This window comes from Ictalurus furcatus, chromosome 3 (genome assembly GCF_023375685.1).
Source record: "Ictalurus furcatus strain D&B chromosome 3, Billie_1.0, whole genome shotgun sequence".
NCBI lineage: Eukaryota > Metazoa > Chordata > Actinopteri > Siluriformes > Ictaluridae > Ictalurus > Ictalurus furcatus.
Genome location: NC_071257.1, coordinates 7,319,008 through 7,340,704, shown reverse-complemented (window position 1 = coordinate 7,340,704; position 21,697 = coordinate 7,319,008). Strand labels below are relative to the sequence as shown.

General features: G+C 41.0%; 1 protein-coding gene across 1 annotated transcript in view; it reads right to left on the bottom strand.

The window, feature by feature from the left end:
- The window catches only part of plpp4 (phospholipid phosphatase 4), a 112,298-nt gene that overhangs the window by 1,180 nt on the left and 89,421 nt on the right, over window positions 1-21,697 (bottom strand). The window contains exon 6 of the mRNA XM_053620579.1: window positions 7,202-7,372. Coding sequence (XP_053476554.1) covers window positions 7,202-7,372 — 171 coding nt within the window. The remainder of the gene's footprint in view (window positions 1-7,201; window positions 7,373-21,697) is intronic.

Here is a 21,697-nt window from a genome sequence, read left to right as displayed (position 1 = left end):
AGGCACTAGCCTGCTATCAGGAGCAACTTAGGTTTCAGTCTTGCCCAAGGACCCACTCTACCTCCTGAGCCGATTATGTTTTGCCTCATCTCAATTTTTTTTGCCTAGTCTTCTGATCTCGATTTGCTGTTTTTTTTTTTATTTCAGGTATTTTTGACCCTGTTTTTCTCCACTAACCCATTGGATTTGTTTGCATCCTGTCAATGTTTTTGGTATCAAACCAAAGTGTCTTGATCTTCATTTTTTCTATTAAGTAAAACCTCCAGTACATGGATCTGTACCTAACATCTCTGAGTGCCTGTTACAATAAATATATATACTGGACAATCTCACTATAATCACAGTTAGCTACATTTTCACTGTATTTTGAATACCTTATTACTAAACCTATATTTTATTATTACACAGTATTGACTGAGATTCAAAGGTGTAATGGATATTAAAGAGCGTTTTGATACGCACTGCATATATATATATATATATATATATATATATATATATATATATATATATATATATATATATATATATATATATCACCCTTTCCTTAAAGACCTTGAGAGTTTTTGCATGCTATTACCAGAATAACACATTTTTCTCTCTAGAAAGATGCATTATATTCTGAGAAGTCTAGGGTTGAGGTTGGCCTTAAAATCTTTATATGAGAGAGCAGTGTAATTAGCATTGGAGCTTTTCCAGAAGACTAAGTAAGAAATACAAAATGACTGGGCGTGCTGTTAGGGGAAAAAACCTACAGCAGGGTGGCATGATGCTGTCACCACTGCAAAGAGGATAATCTTCCTATAACAGCATGCCCCAAAGTGTTTTCTTCATCTTATAGCACAGCAATTTGCCTATGATTAATATTTTTTATTTATTAATTTTCTGACACGGTGTGTTTTAACCATTTATAGTTACATTTAATGTAGTGGAACGTCCACAAGACAAGTTAGTTCCTGGTATCACTTATATTGTAGCAGCTATAAACAGTCATTGCCTCCAAAGCCTCGCTCTTGAAGTTAAAAAAAAAACACAAAAAAAAAAAAACACAGCCATGGTACCGAGAAGCCACATAGCATAAATACATTTGTCCTGTAGACTCTCCCATGAAGGAAAATTTTCTGACCATTACAATGCACTTAAGCCACCTATGTGAAGCCATTGTTTTCCTATGGAGGGAGCAGCCTACACACTGCAAAAAATGTATATCTTCGTGAAAAAATCATGAATATACAGTACCCTCCACTAATATTGGCACCCTTGGTAAATATGTGCAAACAAGGCTGTGAAAAATTGTCTTTGTTTTATCTTTTGATATTTTGTTCAAGGAATTCACAAACGTACTCTACTTTTACCAACTTAAAACAAAACACAGGTTTATCAAAAAAAACAACAAAAAAAAACCCTTTGTTAAATATAGGTGTGCAACAATTATGGGCACCCCTGTGAATTCATAAGAAAAATTTTTTTTAAGTATTGTCCCACTGATATTTTAAAAAATTTTGAACACCCGGGTGACTAGGAACAGGAAACTGTTGAACCATGACTTCCTGTTTGACAGGGGATTAAATATGAGGTAACACATAAGCCAAACACATAGGCCAAATGGGCCATGGTTGGATCTGCCAGCAGGACAATGATCCAAAACATACATCAAAATTAACACAAAAATGGTTTACTGACCACAAAATCAAGGTCCTGCCATAGGCATCCCAGTCCCCTGACTTGAAACCCATAGAAAACCTGTGGGGTGAACTGAAGTGGAGCGCGTGGACCACGAAATTCGAAGGATCTGGAGAGATTCTGTATGGAGGAATGGTCTCCAATCCCTTTCCATGCATTCTCATCAGGCATTATTGGAGAAGACTCAGAGCTGTTATCTTGGCAAAGGGAGGTAGCACAACGTATTGACTAAAAGGGTGCCAATAATTGGTGCACACCTATATTTAACAAAGTTTTTTCTATAAACTTGTGTTTTGTTTACAACTGTTTGATACCCATGAGACAAGAGTATTTTTGTGAATTTGTTTTAACAAAAGATCAAAAGAGTAAATAATAAATAAAATTTTTCACAGACTTCTTTGCTCATATTTACCAAGGGTGCCAATATTAGTGAAGAGCACTGTGTGTATATATATACAAAATATTGGAATATCGTAAAAAAGTAAATTTTTTCACGTAACTTAATTCAAAACATGGTGTTTTCATGTATTCTAGATTCATTACACATGAAGTGAAATATTTCAAGCCTTTTTTTGTTTTAATCTTGATGATTACAGCTTACAGCTCATGTAAATAAATAAAAAATCCAGTATCTCAAAATATTAGAACAAACAATTTATAATACAGAAATGTCGACCTGAGAAGAGATCTAATCAGCTAATTAACTCGAAACACCTGCAAATGTTTTCTGAGCCTTTAATCTCTCAGTCTGGTTCAGTACACACAATCATGGGGGAAGACTGCTGACTTGACAGTTGTCCAGAAGACACTTATTGACACACTCCACAATGAGGGTAAGTCACAGAAGGTCATTGCTGAAAGGGCTGGTTGTTCGCAGAGTGCTGTATCAAACCATATTCATGGAAAGTTGACTGGATGGGAAAAGTGTGGTAGGAAAACATGCACAAGCAGCAGGAATGACCGTAGCCTTCAGGGGATTGTCAAGCAAAGCCAATTCAAGAACGTGGGGGATCTTCATAAGGAGTGGACTGAGGCTGGAGTCAGTGTATCAAGAACCACCATGAACAGACGTGTCCAGGAAATGGGATACAAGTGTCACATTCCTAGTGTCAAGTCACTCCTGAACCAGATGCAAGTCACAAGCGTCTTATCTGGGCTAAAGAGAAAAAGAACTGGACCATTGCTCAATGGTCCAAAGTCCTCTTTTCAAGTAAATTTTGCATTTAATTTGGAAATCAAGGTCCCAGAGTCTGGAGGAACAGTGGAGTGGCACAGAATCCAAGTTGCTTGAAGTCCAGTGTGAAGTTTCCACAGTCAGTGATGATTTGGGCGCCATGGGGCGGCTGTGGCTCAGTTGGTAGAGTGGGTTGTCCACTAATCATAGGGTTGGCGGTTCGATTCCCGGCCTGGGTGACTACACATGTCGAAGTGTCCTTGGGCAAGACGCTGTACCCCAAGTTGCTCCCGATGGTAAGCTAGTGCCTTGCATGGCAGCTCTGCCACCGTGTGTGTGTGTGAATGAGACACAGTGTAAAGTGCTATATAAGTGTGCCATTTACCAATGTCATCTGCTGGTGTTGGTCCACTGTGTTTTCCCAAGTCGAGTCAATGTAGTGTCTATCAGGAGATTTCAGAGCACTTCATGCTTCCATCTGCTGACAAGCTTTATGGAGATGCTGGTTTCCTTTTCCAGCAGGACTTGGCACCTGCCCACAGTGCCAAAACTACTAGTAACTGGTTTGCTGACCATGGTATTACTGTGATTTTTACTGTGATTTTTATTACTTGATTGGCCAGCCAACTCGCCTGACCTGAACCCCATAGAGAATCTATGAGAGACACTAGACCCAACAATACAGAGGAGCTGAAGGCTGCTATCAAATCAATATAGGCTTCCAGAACACCTCAGCAGTGCCACAGGCTGATTGCCTCCATGCCACACCGCATAGATGCAGTAATTTGTGCAAAAGGAGCCCCGAGCAAGTATTGTGTGCATAAATTAACATACTTTTCAGAAGGTCGACATTTCTGTATTATAAATTCTTTATTCTAATATTTTGTAATTTTTGATTTACATGAGCTGTAAGCTGTAATCATCAAGATTAAAATAAAAAAAGGCTTGAAATATTTCACTTTATGTGTAATAAATCTAGAATATATAAAAGTTCCACTTTTTGAAGTTCCACTTTTTTACCAGGAATAACTGGCTGTAATGTCATAGTCTATCAGCAAATTATGCACAAGTCAAAATCTTGGAGTTACAAGGATCTGACAGTTCTGTGACTAGCCTGCTGAGATATACTGCTTCCTTTGTAACTGAAAACTACTCATTTCATTTTGGTGGAGAATTTGTACAACACATCTTCAGTCACTGTCCGTCTCACTAATAGTTAATGATCACCTCCTAGAGCAAAAAAATCTTTTACCTGACTGAACACAGAAGCAGTCCTCTAGTCAAATGGTCAATGAACTGTGCTGGATCAGATCACACTCAAGGGAAAGGACAGTATATACACAATGCTCAGTGCTCTACTTGGCTCCTGTGGGGCTACCAGGAGACTAGATTCATCTCTCCCCCATTTCACAAAACTGACAAAATAAACAGAACATTTTTAAAAAGCTGGCTATCAACTGAACTTACATGGTGGGATTGTGGATGTACGTGGCTCCTCATGAGTATCGAAACCTTATAAACAGTTATCTGGAGTCGGGTAGATAAGCATAGCTTGCTGGGCTGGGCTTTGTAAGATTTTAACAAATCAATTCGATTCATTATTTGCAATCTGCTGAATAACATTTATCATTGTAGCTATTGTTGGTATTGAAATCCAAAAGTCCCTCCACCGCCAACCACCTCCTGTTTTGACTTTACTCCTTATGTCAGAACAATTTGACTCCAGATAGCCTAATTTATCTAAAAATCTCTCAAATATGTACTGAACATTCAGTGAATATATTGTCTGTGTAGGTGGTATGGTGTAATGTGTTAGTGGAAAATTCATTACCATGCAGATGTTGCCTATAAAGCAATGTAGGAAATATGGCTTCGTAATAAACAGGTTTATTTGGGTAGAGGGGAAATTTTTTTTGCAGAAACAACAAACAAAATGTTCAAACTACCAAAAGCAATTGAGGTTTTTGCTTCTCTCATGACTTCATCAACACTCATCCACATAAAATGGTGCTAGAAAGTGAAATTCCTAAAATTAGACAAGAACCCAATTAAACAATTGAGACAAAAATATTATACTTGTCATTTATTTATTGAGGAAAATAATCCAATATTACATATCTGTGAGTGGCAAAAGTATGTGAACCTCTAGGATTAGCAGTTAATCTGAAGGTGAAATTAGAGTCAGGTGTTTTTAATCAATGGGATGGCAATCAGGTGTGAGTGAGCTCCCTGTTTTATTTAAAGAACAGGGATCTATCAAAGTCTAATCTTCAAAACACATGTTTCTAGAAGTGTATCATGGCATGAACATGATTTCTGAGGACCTCAGAAAGAGAGTTGTTGATGCTCACCAGGCTGGAAAAGGTTACAAAACCATCTCTAAAGAGTTTGGTCTCTGCCGATCCACAGTCAGGCACATTATATACAAATGGAGGAAATTCAAGACCATTGTAACCACTGTTCATTATTACCACTGCTGGGGAGCAGCAGTGGTCAACCAACAAAGATCACTCCAAGAGCACGACGTGTGATAGTCCACAAGGTCACAAAGGAACCCGGGGTAAATTCTAAGCAACTAAAGGCCTCCCTCACATTGGCTAATGTAATGAGTCCACCATCAGGAGAACACTGAACAACAATGGTGGTCATGGCAGAGTTGCAAGGAGAAAGAACTTTGCTGCCTGTCTGAATTTGCTAAAGATCATGTGGACAAGTCAAAAGGCCACTGGGAAAAATGTTTGGTGGACAGATGACCAAAATGGAATTTTTGGCTTAAATGAAAATTGTTGTGTTTGGAGAAAGGAAAACACTGTATTCAGCATAAGAACCTTATTCCATCTGTGAAACATGGTAGTATCATGGTTTGGGCCTGTTTTGCTGCATCTAGGCCAGGAAGGCTTGCCATCATTGATGGAACAATGAATTATGAATTATACCTGCGAATTCTAAAGGAAAATGTCAAGATATCTGTTCATGAACTGACATCTGTTCATCTGTTCATGATCTCAAGAGAAAGTTGGTCATGCAAGAAGTCAACAACCCTAAGATAGATATATGAATCTATAGAAATCAAAAGAAATGTTGAAAGGACCTGAAGCAAGCAGTTCATGTGAGGAAACCCACCAAAATCCCAGAGTTGAAGCTGTTCTGTACTGAGGAATGGGCTAAAATTCCTCTAGTCCGATGTGCAGGACTGATAACAGTTACTAGAAATATTTAGTTGCAGTTATTGCTGCATAAGGGGGTCACACCAGATCCTGAAAACAAAGGTTTACATACTTTTGCCACTCACAGATATATCATACTGGATCATTTTTCTCAATTAATAAATGATATAATATTTTTGTCTCAATTGTTTAATTTTGGTTCTCTTTATCTACTTTTAGGACTTGTGTGAAAAGCCGATGATGTTTTAGGTCATATTTGTGGAGAAATATAGAAAATTCTAAAGGGTTCACAAACTTTTAAGCACCACAGAAAAAAAAACATTGTCCTCCAGCAGACAGACGCACACATCTACCACAACCCTGACCAGGATGAAATACTTGATGAAGATTAATGTATTAATTCTTAATGCAATATTGAAATCTGTTTTTTTTGTTGTTGTTTTTAAAAAAAAATATTGTTAGTTTTCATATTATTGCTTTAAATCTGCCATTTACTGCAAATTAAACAGACACAGGGTCCAGAAATACACACACTAGCATAACATTTTAATGCATTTTCTGTGACAGAAAACAAATATGTTATTCAGAATTAAAATGAACACACAATGTGTTTGAAACAAACATAAATACAGATCCATTTTTTTTATAGTTTGCCAGAAATGTTTACAAAGCTTGTAGTTGAGACTAAAGTGCACCAGAATTGGGTTCCCACAGGTTTTTACTTCCATGTGGACATGAGTGAGCTCTCACATATGACACTCTTTGAACAAATAAAATTTAATTAAAAATTCATTAACATTGTTCATTCCTAAGGATGCATTTACAGCATCCATAATAATTGCCTGGTCAGGACTGCATTGGTTCAAATAAGGCTACTAGTTTGTTAATATATTGGGAAATATAACCAGTTTTGTTTGAAAATATCACAGGCAGGTACAATTAAAAACATTAAATGTGTGAGCAGTTTTCCAGTGGTAGGGTTCATACTTATTAAAAAAAACTTCCACTTCAGGTTTAATTCTGAATAAAGCTCTCAAATATAGCTACAACTTAGCATTGCATTACACCCCAAGTACTCTGTTTTGACTTCACCACTTAACAGAAACTAATATGGATGTGATTTGTGTGTCGGTTGACTGCATGCAGATTGCAAGATTGTGTTCAGGGACTTTCGTACCTTGCCAGTGATGTTTGTAGTCACAGGTGCGGGACAGGGCGATCATCAGTGCACTGTATAGGGGCAGGATCATAGCACAGAGGCGCCAGCTGCGTCCACGCCCGCTCTCGGTGAAACAATGCAGCTTCCCCGCTAAGTAGAAGGAGGTGAAGCCCAGGCCAGAGAAAGCAACTGTACAAGAAAGACAAGAGAGGATGAAGGATTACCAGAGAAACAGAGAGAATATTAAGTGAAATATATAACCCCAATTCCAAAAAAGTTGGGACTCTGTGTAAAATGTAAATAAAAACACAATGCAATGATTTGCAAATATCATAAAGTCCGATGTTATTTACAATAGAACACAGAAAACATACCAAATGTTTAAACTGAGGAAATGTATCATTTAAGGTAATTTTGAATTTGATGGCTGCAACACATCTCAAAAAGGTTGGGACTGGGGCAACAAAAGGCTGGAAAAGCAAGTGTTACTGAAAAGGAACAGCTGCAGGAACATTTTGCAACTAATTAGGTTAATAGGCAACAGGTCAATAACATGATTGGATATAAAAAGTGCATCTTAAAGGGGCAGAGTCTCTCAGAAGTCAACATGGGATGGAATCTGGATGGAAGCAAATATTTTGCTCTAAAACCTGTATATACCTTTCAGCATTGATGATGCCTTTCCAGATGTGCAAGCTGTCCATTCCATAGGCACTAATGCACCCCCATACCATCAGAGATGCAGGCTTTTGAACTGAGCGCTGATAAAAAGCTGGATGTTCCCTCTCCTCTTTCGTTCTCTTTAGTTAAGAGGACACAGTGTCCATGGTTTCCAAAAAGAATTTAAAATTTTGATTCCTCTGACCACAGAACAGTTTTCCACTATGACTCAGTCCATTTTAAATGAGCTTTGGCCCAGAGAAGACGGCAGTGTTTCTGGATCATGTTCACATATGGCTTCTTCTTTGCATGATAGAGCTTTAACCAGCATTTGTGGATGGTACGGTGAACTGCTTTCACAGACAATGAGTTCTGGAGGTGTTTCTGAGCCCATGCAGTGATTTCCATTACAGAATCAAGCCTGTTTTTAATGCAGTGCCACCTGAGGGCCCGAACATCACAGGCATGTAATGTTAATTCACCCTTGACCCTTGCGCATGGAGATTCCTCCAGATTCTCAGAATATTTTGATGATATTATGTACTGTTGATTATGAGATATTCATAGTCTTTGCAATTTTACGTTGAGGAACATTATTGTGAAATCCATCCATCCATCCATCCATTCTATACCGCTTATCCTTCCTTCAGGGTCATGGGGAACCTGGAGCCTATCCCACGGAGCATCGGGCACAAGGCGGGGTACACCCTGGACAGGGTGCCAATCCATCGCAGGGCACAATCACATACACATTCACACACCCATTCATACACTACGGACGCTTTGGACATGCCAATCAGCCTACCATGCATGTCTTTGGACTGGGGGACGAAACCAGAGTACCCGGAGGAAACCCCAGCAGCACGGGGAGAACACGCATACTCCGCACACACAGGGCCACAGTGGGAATCGAATCCCCGACCCTGGAGCCACGAACCCCCACTAAGAATCAAACCCCCACTAAGCCACCGTGCTCCCATTATTGTGAAATTGTTCCACAAATTGTAGACGCAGTTTTTCGCAGATTGGTGAACCTCTGCCCATCTTTACTTCTGAAAGACACTGCCTCTATAAGATAATCTTTTTATACCCATTTTACTGACCTGTTGCCCATTAACCTCCAGCTGTTTCTTTTTAGGAACACTTACTTTTCTTTTTAGTGTTACGTTTTAGTAACACCAGCTTTTTGTTGCCCCTGTCCCAACTTTTTTGAGATGTGTTGCGGCAATCAACTTCAAAATTACCTTATTTTTTTCTTAAAATGTTGCGTTTACTCAGTTTAAACATTTCATGTTTTCTATGTTCTGTTGTGAATAACATATGGGTTTATGAGATTTGCAAATCATTGCATTCTGTTTTTATTTACATTTTACACAGTGTCCCAACTTTTTTTGGAATTGGGGTTGCACAGAGTGGAAAAGAACACCAAGACAGAAACACAGCATGGCAGGGCCAGGTGATGAACCTTTCAATTTCTGCCCATTCGCGTTCTACTTCTGCTGTCTTTATCTAAACATTTCTGCTTCTGCAACAATTTGACTGACTGTGAAATCTGAACAGTAATCTTCTACCTACGTAAAAGACCTTGAAACAAGGCTGAACATAATACTGAAACAAAAAATGATGAAAAATACAGCCACTGTAAGCTCTTCACTTTGCAGTCACTCGCACATGCTGTACTCCCGAGAGAAAGGAAAAAAGTCAAACGCTTAGATTTCCCAAGAATCTTGCTCAAGTTCTTTCACAGCATATTGCTCTGGAAGCTCAAGGAGGAAAATAGATTTCATTCTTGAGTTCCCAAATGCAAACCTTTTAAAACGCACAGCTGTCTAATGCTAGAAAAGTACTGGCATGGAGTATTAATCTGACCAAAGAGTACAGTAATGAGACTCACATTTCTTTTTTAGGTAGACTCATAAACAGTAGATTTGGTGTGATTGGCACACAACCTTAACAGCAAGGAGCACTATTGTGTGGCTCTGTTTTTCATTTACATGGTAATTCCAAAAGGAAACAAATCAGCTATAAGTTGCAAAGCATTTCATTTACATACTGGATAACAGATCTAAAGTTCTTCAGCTTAAGTGCTGTTGCAATTCAACATATAACCTGAAACATCAGAGTGCTAAGAAAGACAGAATATAATACAACATTCTGGGATTGGTAGAACACATGGTTTCAAATCTAAACGTGCCTCGAAACCATTGCTCTGTCATACCTTATGCTTCAGTATCATCTAATATGAATCATCAGATTACACATGTCTTAGTAAACAAAGCTTTTCGCTCCGGTATTTTTCTGTCCTCTGTTTTGTTCTTCCCAACACCACAGTCATTACCACAGATGCTATCATCATCACGCAAAGAGACATCATGAATGACTTGTACCTCACTTGAGCAGACTATTATGATAGCTTTAGTTATTGGTTCTATTAGTTTTCATATTTCAACATTTGCTCATCTCTTGAAGAGGGCTAATAGTTCTCCAGTCTGTATGTTTGCATCCTTTAATAGTACAGATGAAGTAGAACTGAGGGAAAAGTGTGGCTTTGATTAAAAAAAAACAACATTTTCTTTCCTACACTGTTGTTAAGAGTGTGTATATAAGTGAGGATCTGTGTATAAGGGGGTCATGGTGGTTGGCACTAAGCAAACTTTTGGTCTTCTATGATCCGCCACGCCTACTTAGATCAAAAGGTGCAGGCTATTTGTCGGTACCTCAAATAGCGAAGGCTACAGCAGGGAGAAGAGCTTTCTCTTACAAAGCCCCACACTTATGGAACAGCCTTCCAACTATTGTTCGGGGCTCACACACAGTCTCAGTGTTTAAGTCTAGGCTGACAACATATTTGTTTACTCAAGCTTACAATAAGTCAGTGGTTCTCAACCAGGGGAGGCGTGGAGAGATCCGAAGGGGGGCACGAATTTTTTCAAGAAAAAATACAGACAGGACATCATTTGGGTACTTGGTGTATATTATTGCTTTCAAATAGAATTTGCTTAAATGGAAAAAACCTGTGTTCTCTCTCCCTCTGTATTTTCTTTTTGCTGGGGAGAGGCAGAGCTTAGTCTGCCTTTTATCTAGCTGTCAGTGCAGACCAGTGTTGCCAACTTATGACTTTTCAGACCCCTTTAGCAACTTTTTTTGCCAAAAAAAAAAAAACGCCTATAGTGACAAATCTAGGGACTTTTTGGACAAACCTTAGCAACTTTCCAAATATCACCAGTACTGTCCTGGAAGCGCGAGGTCCTGCTTTCCCGCTGCACTCGCACCTCTCTCTGCATCTGCTCTGTTTCGTGAGTGTCTGAGAGCCGGAGATTTAACAATGTCATGGATGGATAACGAAACGCGCCCTTCCTCCCAATTTATATAAGTCACATGCAAATGTTTTTTAGTAATGCAAAATGTTAAATAGTACATGTTATTACAGCCTAATTTTCTTGTTCAAAGTAGTTATAGTGTTCAGATAGATAGATAGATAGATAGATAGATAGATAGATAGATTTTATATAGAGTAGATAATCATTATACTGTTCTCCTCCAAATAAGGTGGGGGTGGGCTTTAGTTGCAAAAGGTTGAGAACCTCTGCCATAAGTAAACTTTCTTTTACGCAAAGTACAGTCTTACATAACAATCTCTCCCTCTCTTTACTTCCCTCTCCCGCTCTCCTTCTGTCGAGCCACACATGATTTTATGGAGATGCCAGTGAGCCTGACCCTTTCAGAACTCTGGACCTGTCTGATCCGTTCGGATGCCCTACCCCTGGATGGAGCTCTCATCAACTGGAGGCTACAGCCTAGAGATTGATTAGGATGGTACCACTTGAAGTACCATGAAATAGATTTGGACCTCAATTCCACATGGACATTCTCACTGTGGTTGCTGGGACTACAGTTGCTGCTATGGCCTTGAGACTGTAATTACCACATGCAGTTTTGCACTCGGGTCTCCTTTGGTGAACAGTGGACTAGTTCAACAAATTCTAAATGTTAGTTCATAGTTCATGTAAAGCCATAATGAACTTTCCTTTTACTTTCACACTATCAGTTGTTACCCAGATGAGGACGGGTTCCCTTCTGAGTCTGGTTCATCTCAAGGTTTCTTCCTCGTGTCATCTTAGGGAGTTAATCCACACACTTAAAATCTGTATCCTGTATTTATATATTTCTGTAAAGCCGCTCTGAGACAATATCCATTGTAAAAAGTGCTATACAAATAAAATTTATTTGAATTAAATTAGTACTGAAAGGAAATTGTCTTATACCATGTACTCTTATATTATGAACTGCTGTTAAGACACCTTGGATACGGGGAATACTGGGTTATAGTTTCTGTTTGTGTGTCTCTGTGCTATCAGATACCTATGATGAATGTATTCATTTAATTACCTCTTTGAATAAGCTGATCAACTGCCATCCTTTAATATAGCTGAAACATGTAGACTTATTTTGTAGTATGACCCTGTGCGCTGTGTGTTTTGTCTATCTGTCTGGCACCTGCACCAGTAGAAACCGTCCACGCACTGCTTCTTATCAATGTGTATAAATACTTCTGTTTTGCATGAATAAACTGGGATGTCTCTGTGAGCATGCATGTGTCAGTGTGTGTTCATCTTATACTCCCCAGATCGATCTGAAACGCTCTGAGGAAAAATACACTTTATCAGCACAGAACTAAAAGTTAATAGAAGTAATTGTAAAACAGGCTGAAAGGGCTGACGGAGATCTGAAGACATAATATGAGATTCCTGAGATACTTGGAAATCTAACAAGCACTGTTGCCTCACATCTCCCGGGTTGTGGGTTTGAATCCTGCCTCCACCCTGCATGTGAGGAGTATGCATGTTCTCCCTGTGCTTTGGGGGTTTCCTCCACAGTCCAAGGACATGCACTGTAGTCTGACTGGCATTTCCGAATTGTCCATAGTGTGTGAATGTGTGTGCAATTGTGCCCTGTGACAGATTGGCACCAAGCCCAGGGTGTCCTCCACCTTGTGCCCTGAGTTCCCTGGGATAGGCTCCAGGCTCCTCCGCAACCCTGCACAGGATAAGTGATACAGAAAATGGATGGATGGATGGAATCTGTACATATAGCCAAAGTGCATTTTTGGCCAGATAACACTCCTATGCAGCACTGGACTTGGCAAGTCACACCATTCAGTAAGAGCCAATCCAGAATAGTTAGCATCATTGGCATTACTGTCATCTAATTTCACCTTCCATATGCTGCATGGCTTCCAGTGCAAAAAGCGCTTCCTTGTTTTGGCGTATTTTGTGTTTGTTTTGTGAGTCCTGTCTCCACCCCTGCCCTGTCATTGGTTTATTGTGCACTGATTGCTCTTGCATGTTTTGTATTAGTTTCCCTTCAGTTTGCCTATTTATACATTTGTGTGTCCCAGTTTCAGCGTGAGGTCTTGTAATTATTCCTAGTTTCCTTGATTAGTCTCCTAGTTAGACTTCCTAATTTTGACTTGCCCTTGTTTTCCCAGTTCTTGATGATAAATTCTCCATGTTGTACTGCCAACCGGCGTTGTAACCCATGCTATAAACATTGACAACAATACTTTGGAATGCCCTATATAACATGAAAGCTTTTCTCACGCAATTACATCCTGTCTCTTAACCAATGCACGTTACAATGATTGTATTTGCATAGATGTTATCAGCATTCATTTCGTTACTTGCAAAGCTGCTACTTTTCTGTATTCCTTTAAGACTATCCAGGGGAAAGTGTACATGTTTGGGAAGACAGATAACATTTTCTCTCTGCTCTTGCTTGGATGAGGAGAAATATTATTCTTCCAAATTTGTAAGATTTCACACAGATTAAAAGTCACAAATGATTTAAGGTTAGGCTGAGGGATAGATAGCTTTTGTAGATAGAGTTACATATATAGACCTAAATTACAAAAAATGATCAGGATCAAACAACACATTAGTCCTGCTTCTTATGCCAGTTTCTTAAATTGCATTTCTGCATAGAAATGAGGAATACTTCCTCTTTAATTATACAGTGTTGGAAAGAGGACAAAACACACTGACTTCAAAAGCTACTGTAATAGTAATTCACTGGAGTAAAAGTGAAAGTTGTGATCAAAAGTATTAGTAAATAAATAATCTGAAGAAAAATTACTTGAGTAATTGTTTTGTAAATTACTTTCTTATGTCTAAAATTGACTCAGCCACAGAAACGTAATTTTAGCTGGCTAGAAATCTTTGCCACATGCTCTTGGGGTTTCAGTAGCTTGCCCCTTATCCCATTCACTGAAAACACTTGAAGTATGTTCACCTTCAAATTAACTGCTAATATTAGAGATTCACATACTTTTGCCACTCACAGATATGAAATATTGGATCATTTTCCTCAATAAACAAATGACAAGTATAATATTTTTGTATTGTTCATTTAATTGGGTTCTCTTTGTCTACTCTTAGGATTTGTGTGAAAATCTGGTCAGTTAGGTCATATTTAGGCAGATATACACAAACTTTCAAGCACCACTGTATACTGAAAAAAGAACCATTACAGTGAACTATGATCTTAAGTACTGTAGCAAGAGTACAGATAGTTTGATATTTTCCCCTTTAAATATGGGACATCATGTAAACCTTATTATTAAACAAATGATGCACTACATTTCTTTCTGTCCACTGCCAAGTGCTTTTACTAGCTGAGATAATTGAGCTATCCAGGCCACTCCATTAGACCTGAGTGGCTCCAGTTATTCACAGATATCCACAGAACCAAAGTAGGACAAGCATAATGATACTTCATACATATTTATAGCAATTTAAGAATTCCCGCCGAACATAAACAGCAGGCTAATGAGAGCACTGGGTCATTAAACAGGAATGTGACTTGCTCAGCCAGTCTTCCATGTAGCAAGGTTATAGTAGGCATATTTAGGCATAGGAAACTGGGTTTTCTATGCAAAAGCTTTTTAATCTGTACAGTTTTCTGGAAGAAGGAGAGACAAAGGAGATTAGAAATGCAGTTGTAAGCATTTTCAAACAAGTACTGTATCTTATTTTTAATCTTTTAGATTCGTTATATTGCTTCCTACCTGACAACCAAAACTAATCATATTCTGAATATAAATGATGCTATGAAAGCATGCTGGGATTGAAAGTATGACATGCAACAGGAAATTGTGATTTGAGTGTGAGATTCTGAGCTTTTAGCCTGACACCAGGGATGTGGCAACCATTTAAAAAGGGAGCAGAACAGAAAAAAAAACCCACAATACAGCCCCAATGAACACATGACAAACTCAAAACTCTGATTCTATGGTTTGAACCTAATATACAATTTTAAATATAAAAAGCACCAATTACACATACCAGGTCCACTAGCTATATAAGTGACCAAACATGAGCAAAACTGTCACTGAGGTAGATCCTCAACTGCAATTATAGATACAGATCACTATAAATAAACCTCAAACTATTCATCTAATAACAAGGACTTAAATGCTAATGTAGTTCAATTCAATTCAATTAAGTTTTATTATATTAAGTTTTAATATATAAAGTCAGGATATAAATTTGTTATTGTATGAATTAAATGTACGTTGCTAGTTGCTAGCTATTTACAAAATGTTAACTAAGCAGCCACCTTATATGGTTGAAGAACACTTAACTTACTTACAACAAAAATTTGCTTGACTAATGTAAAAAAAAAAAAAAAGGAAAGAAAGCTCATTACCAAGCCATTAGATATTTGACACTGTTTCATTTTATTATATATTGCTTATTATTGCATCCGTCATGACTAAGGTTTGTGAGTAGTTTATGGGTTTGCTCATGATTGGCTGGGAGCATTACTGTCCCAATACACAGATAAAGAAATGTGATTATCTGAACTTCATTACAAAAAAGTTATAACAATACAATTTGTGTCACAATTACGACACAGTTGTGGTAGCCTTGACTCATGTGCAGAAACATATTAAAGTTTGATCAATGAAAAATGACCTTGCACACAATAGAGACAGTACAAAAAGGCTTGATTGTGGCTTAATTTTATTAAACATTTGTATTAAAACTTTTTATGTAAAGTTTTTTTTTATTATTTACAATATATGATATATTTTTTTTAATCAATCAGTAATAAATAGTGCATATAGTTGCAAAGTCTTTAAGTTATTAATTTTCACAGAAACATTTTACATTTTGCATATATATGGGGTCGTCAGCAAATCTAGTTTTGTGTTCAACTAATTAGAAGTGTCTGTGTGCTGAGCTGAATTTAATTTATTACTATATCAGAGCAGTAGATATGAGGTGGATTAGAGTTTTGAAGAATAAACATCCTTCTCTGGCTAATCATCCGTAAAGATTATTATTTATTACATATTTTTTGTAACAAGCCGTGTTGTCACTTTACTAATTAAACCAGAGAGGATAAATGAAACAAAAATACATGAAAGTTGGCAAAACCCCTTTTTTCTCTATTAACTGCCTTCAGTTAAATAATTTACATAAATGTATATGTATGGCCACAATAGAAGTTAAGCTACAGAAGCTGCAAAGTTTTATGTTTAGAAAATAAGCTGAGCTAGGACAAGCTGAAATCTTTATAAATTTGTAGTTTATCTAAACTAAGGTGCATTAGATTAAATTAGCAACCTACACTGGTTCCCTGTTCTCTATTACCAATGCACACATCACATCCTAAGTTACAGTAAACTGTCCTCAATTATATCATACAACTTTCAATATCTTGAAACATCTTGAAATTCTGTCACTAACTATTATGTAAGTATTGAACTCTAAAATAGCTATCTGTATTATGCTAAGCCTTAACCAGTCGTTTCAATTCATTTTTAGAATTTTAATAACAGACAATGGAAGGTTGTGTGGAAGGTTGTGCGTAAATGTTAGGACAAACCTATAAAATTCCGCCAGAGTTATAAAAGTTTCGGTGACATCGATGTATTTCATGTTCATGTGTGTATGTTGATGAATGCCATCCAGACAGAACAGTGCAAAGCATGTGCACTTCACAATTCGTTTGCATTTAGTGACGCCCACAAAACTTCATAAAAGGTAAAGCTCACAGAGATCTGAAAGCAGGAAATGAGGACAAAATGGCAAAAGAAAAGTAATTACTCAGAGGCAGAAGTGAAATTTATTTGACTGGCAAGAAATGGTAAATGGTCCGCACTTATACAGCACTTTTTTAACCTTAGCGGTTCCGAAGCGCTTTACACCGGTTCTCATTCACCCATTCACACACACACTAGCAGAGCTGCCATGCAAGGCGCAAAGCTGTCAAGCTCCCATCAGGAGCAACCTGGGGTTCAGTGTCTTGCCCAAGGCATGTGGAGTCATGTGGGCCAGGAATCGAACCACCAATCCTACGATTAGTGGACAACACACTCTACCACCTGAGCCACAACCGCCCAACAAGAAAGTAATACCTGAGATGACATGAGGTACTAGACTGAGCTTGTTAATTTCTGTGCAGAGTTTCATATCTTCTCCCCGTGTCTATGTGGGTGTACTAGCTAAATTAGCCCTAGGTGTGAGTGAGTGTGTGCACCATGCCCTGAGTCCTATCCAGGGTATATTCTTGGCTCACACCCACTGCTTCCAGGATCCACAGTGGCGCTGAACATAATAAAGTTGTTAGAAAAGATGAATGAATAAACTCTCCAATGAAAGAAAGGCAGGAAGAAGAAAAGCATTACATATCTACATAACATCTGAGAGTTACGCTTTGCTTTTAGTAACAAGGGCATCTGATATCAAGAAAATCAATATACCAACAACTCCCTGTCTTTTACACTGTTACACAAATTCAACAAATCCAAATTCAAGTGTCAAATGCAGCTACACCTCTCTAAACTACTTCAAATTCTATCCTCAAATGATGACACTACATCACTCCTAATAAAAATCAACGAGATCTAAACAATTAAGAATGGCTCAATCCACTCATTTAAATTCACTTTTACTTTTGACGGAATTCATTAACATACAGCTTCTGTAGTACAAGGTTATTCATATTCATTACGCAGCACATCACAGGGCTTACAGACTCAGATAAATGCACATGCTGAACGCTAAATTACATCCATGCATTTTGTTTATGAATGCCCTCTTGATATTTGTGCAAAGAAATCAACTAAGCGCTGTCACTCTGTGCTGTTTCTCGGCTGCAACATTTCATTATCACACTCGGCATGTGTCCTGGGTTATTGGAATTTGAAATCTGAAAGACACTTTGAAAGATATTCTTATTGCTCGAGATTTAAAAGAAAACTAATTTACGTCAATGGAAATCCTCGGATGAACCCAACGCATCATAATGTTCTTACCACAAGAACCAGATATACATACCCCACAGGCACATAAAGTGCCCATGGTGGCCTCTTTGAGCAGGATAATGCACCCTGTCACACGGCAAAAATAAGGACTTAAAAGATCTGCTGCTAACGTCTTGGTGCCAGATACCACAGCACACCTTCAGAGGTCTTGTGGAGTCCATGCCTCTGTTTTGTGTCACGAGTTCCCCTTTAAGCAGCGCGCTGTGGAGCATGTGAGCACGCGTGCACGAGCAGGTGCGCGAGCACCTGCTTTTCCCTTGGGGACAATCGTGACATTTCGACACGTGCATTTGTTTATGTTTCTGTTATGTCTCCTCCCCGTTCTGTCATTGGTCGTCGTTTCATGTGTGTCTGAATAGCCCTCAGCCATCAGCCATTACGAGGCTGATTATGTTTGTATATATACCGCGCGCCTCCCAGCACAGGGCGTGGAATATTGAGTTATAGTATCTTAGTTAGAGTCCTTACGGTAGATAGCCACAGTCATAGTTCATGTCACGTTTCATGGTTCATGTTTAGGTTAGTTAGTTTAGTTCACGCTGGTTTCTCCGCTACCAGTCCCGCACTGTAGTTCATGTTTCTTGTTTTGTTTCTCGACCCTGTATTTCCGTGACCGCGACCTTGATTCCTGCCTTGCCCCTTTATGCCTGTTTGCCAATCGCCTGAACTTTGCATGTTACTGGATTACGTTTGTGGCTCACGTTTGGATTTGTCTGCCTGTCTCTCTCTTAAATAAAACTGTTCATACTGCGATTGCATCCTACCTTATCTCCGTTACGTCACAATACGTGACAGAATATTCCGCCCATCATGGATGCAGCACGAGAACGAAGAGGACGCAGAACCCGGAGGTCCATGCCAATCATCCCCGCCTTGGATTCTATGCAGTTTTCACAATGGACTTTCATGGACCTTCCCGATCGGTATGATGGCTTCTTTGGTTATCCGGAATATTTTTTGATAGACTGCCAGAGTTACTTCTCAAGCCTGTTTGACCCGAAGCCAAGGGAGAGACAATGGATTAAGTTCATGATGTCCCGATTTTTTGGCCCAACTCGCAAGTGGGCACAGCGAGTAGCAGCCATGAGACCACGGGTACTGGAGGACAGTAGGCAGTTTTCGGACCTGTTTCTGAGGGAGTTTGGAGAACCAGGGCAGAGCTACAACTTGGATGAGCTGTTGAAGGGAGTTAATGTGGCAAACAGTGCTGATCTTCCATTACACATGCATTATGAGCGGATGAGCCACCAAGTTGATGTTAACACGGACAACCAAGCTCGGCACACACCCAAGCCTGTTAACCAAGTTCTGTTCACGTCCAAGCCTGCTGACCCAGTTGACCAAGTCAGGTTCACGTCCAAGCCTGCTGACCCAGTTGACCAAGTCATGCTCATGTCCAAGCCTGCTGATCAAGTCATGCTCAGGTTCAAGCCTCCTGACCCAGTTGACCAAGTCATGCTCATGTCCAAGCCTGCTGACCAAGTCATGCTCATGTCCAAGCCTGCTAACCAAGTCATGCTCAAGTCCAAACCTGCTGACCAAGTTCCGTTCAAGTCCAAACCTGCTGACCAAGTTCCGTTCACGTCCAAGCCTGCTGACCCAGTTGACCAAGTCATACACATGTCCAAGCCTGCTGACCAAGTCATGCTCATGTCCAAGCCTGCTAACCAAGTCATGCTCAAGTCCAAACCTGCTGACCAAGTTTGGCCCATGCCCAAGTCTACTGACCCGGTCGCCCAAGTTCAGCCCACGCCCAAGTCTACTGACCCAGTCGCCCAAGTTCAGCCCACGCCCAAGTCTACCAACCCGGTTGCCCAAGTTCAGCCCATGCCCAAGTCTACCGACCCGGTCGACCAAGTTCTGCTCACGCCCGAGTCTGCTGACACGCACAGCTAAGTTCTGCTTACGCCCGAGTCTGCTGACACGCACAGCCAAGTTCTGCTCACGCCCGAGTCTTCTGACACGCACAGCCAAGTTCTGCTCACGCCCAAGTCTGCTGACACGCACAACCAAGTTCTGCTCACGCCCGAGTCTGCTGACACGCACAGCCAAGTTCTGTTCATGCCCGAGTCTGCTGACACGCACAGCCAAGTTCTGCTCACGCCCGAGTCTACCGACACGGCCACCCAAGATCCGCCCAGGCCCAAGGTTCACCTGGTGACCTCAGAGCCTCAGCCTCCCTGTTCAGTTGAGGTCGTCACTCAGCCTCCCTGTTCAGTTGTGGACGTCGCTCAGCCTCCCTGCTCAGCTGTGGACGTCGCTCAGCCTCCCTGCTCAGCTGTGGATGTCGCTCAGCCTCCCTGCTCAGCTGTGGACGTCGCTCAGCCTCCCTGTTCAGCTGTGGACGTCGCTCAGTCTCCCTGCTCAGCTGAGGTCGTCGCTCAGCCTCCCTGCTCAGCTGTGGACGTCGCTCAGCCTTCCTGTTCAGCTGTGGACGTCGCTCAGCCTCCCTGTTCAGCTGTGGACGTCGCTCAGCCTCCCTGCTCAGCTGTGGACGTCGCTCAGTCTCCCTGCTCAGCTGTGGACGTCGCTCAGCCTCCCTGTTCAGCTGAGGTCGTCATTCAGTCTCCCTGTTCAGCTGAGGTCATCGCTCTGCCTTCATGCTCCGCCAAGGACGTTGCTCCGCTTTCATGCTCTGCCGAGGACGTCGCTCAGCCTGCCTGCACAGCTGTGGTCATCGCTCTGCCTTCATGCTCCGCCGAGGACACCGCTCCGCTTTCATGCTCCGCCGAGGATGTCGCTCAACCTGCCTGCCCAGCTGTGGTCATCACTCTGCCTTCATGCTCCGCCGTGGACGTCGCTCAGCCTCCCTGTTCAGCTGAGGTCGTCATTCAGTCTCCCTGTTCAGCTGAGGTCATCGCTCAGCCTCCCTGCTCGGCTGAGGTCGTCGCTCAGCCTTCCTGCTCCATGGCGAACATCGTTCCCCCCTCCTGCTTCGAGGAGACCCACGCTCCTCTCCCTGGCCTCACGGAGACCCACGCTCCTCTCCCTGGCTTCACGGAGACCCACGCTCCTCTCCCTGGCCTCACGGAGACCCACGCTCCTCTCCCTGGCCTCACGGAGACCCACGCTCCTCTCCCTGGCCTCACGGAGACCCACGCTCCTCTCCCTGGCCTTACAGGGGATTTCGCTTCGCTTTCCTGCACTCCTGAGTACAGCGCTCTGTTTCCCTGTTCAGCCAAGGACGTCGCTCTGCTTTCCTGCTCCGCCGAGGACATCGCTCTGCCTTCCTGCTCCGCCGAGGACGTCGCTCAGCCTGCCTGCCCAGCTGTGGTCATCGCTCTGCCTTCATGCTCCACCGAGGACTTCGCTCAGCCTGTCTGCCCGGCTGTGGTCGTCGCTCTGTTTCCCTGTTCAGCCGAGGACGTTGCTCTGCTTTCCTGCTCCACCGAGGACTTCGCTCTGCTTTCATGCTCCGCCGAGGACGTTGCCCAGCCTGCCTGCCCAGCTGTGGTAATCGCTCTGCCTTCATGCTCCGCCGAGGACACCGCTCCGCTTTCATGCTCCGCTGAGGATGTCGCTCA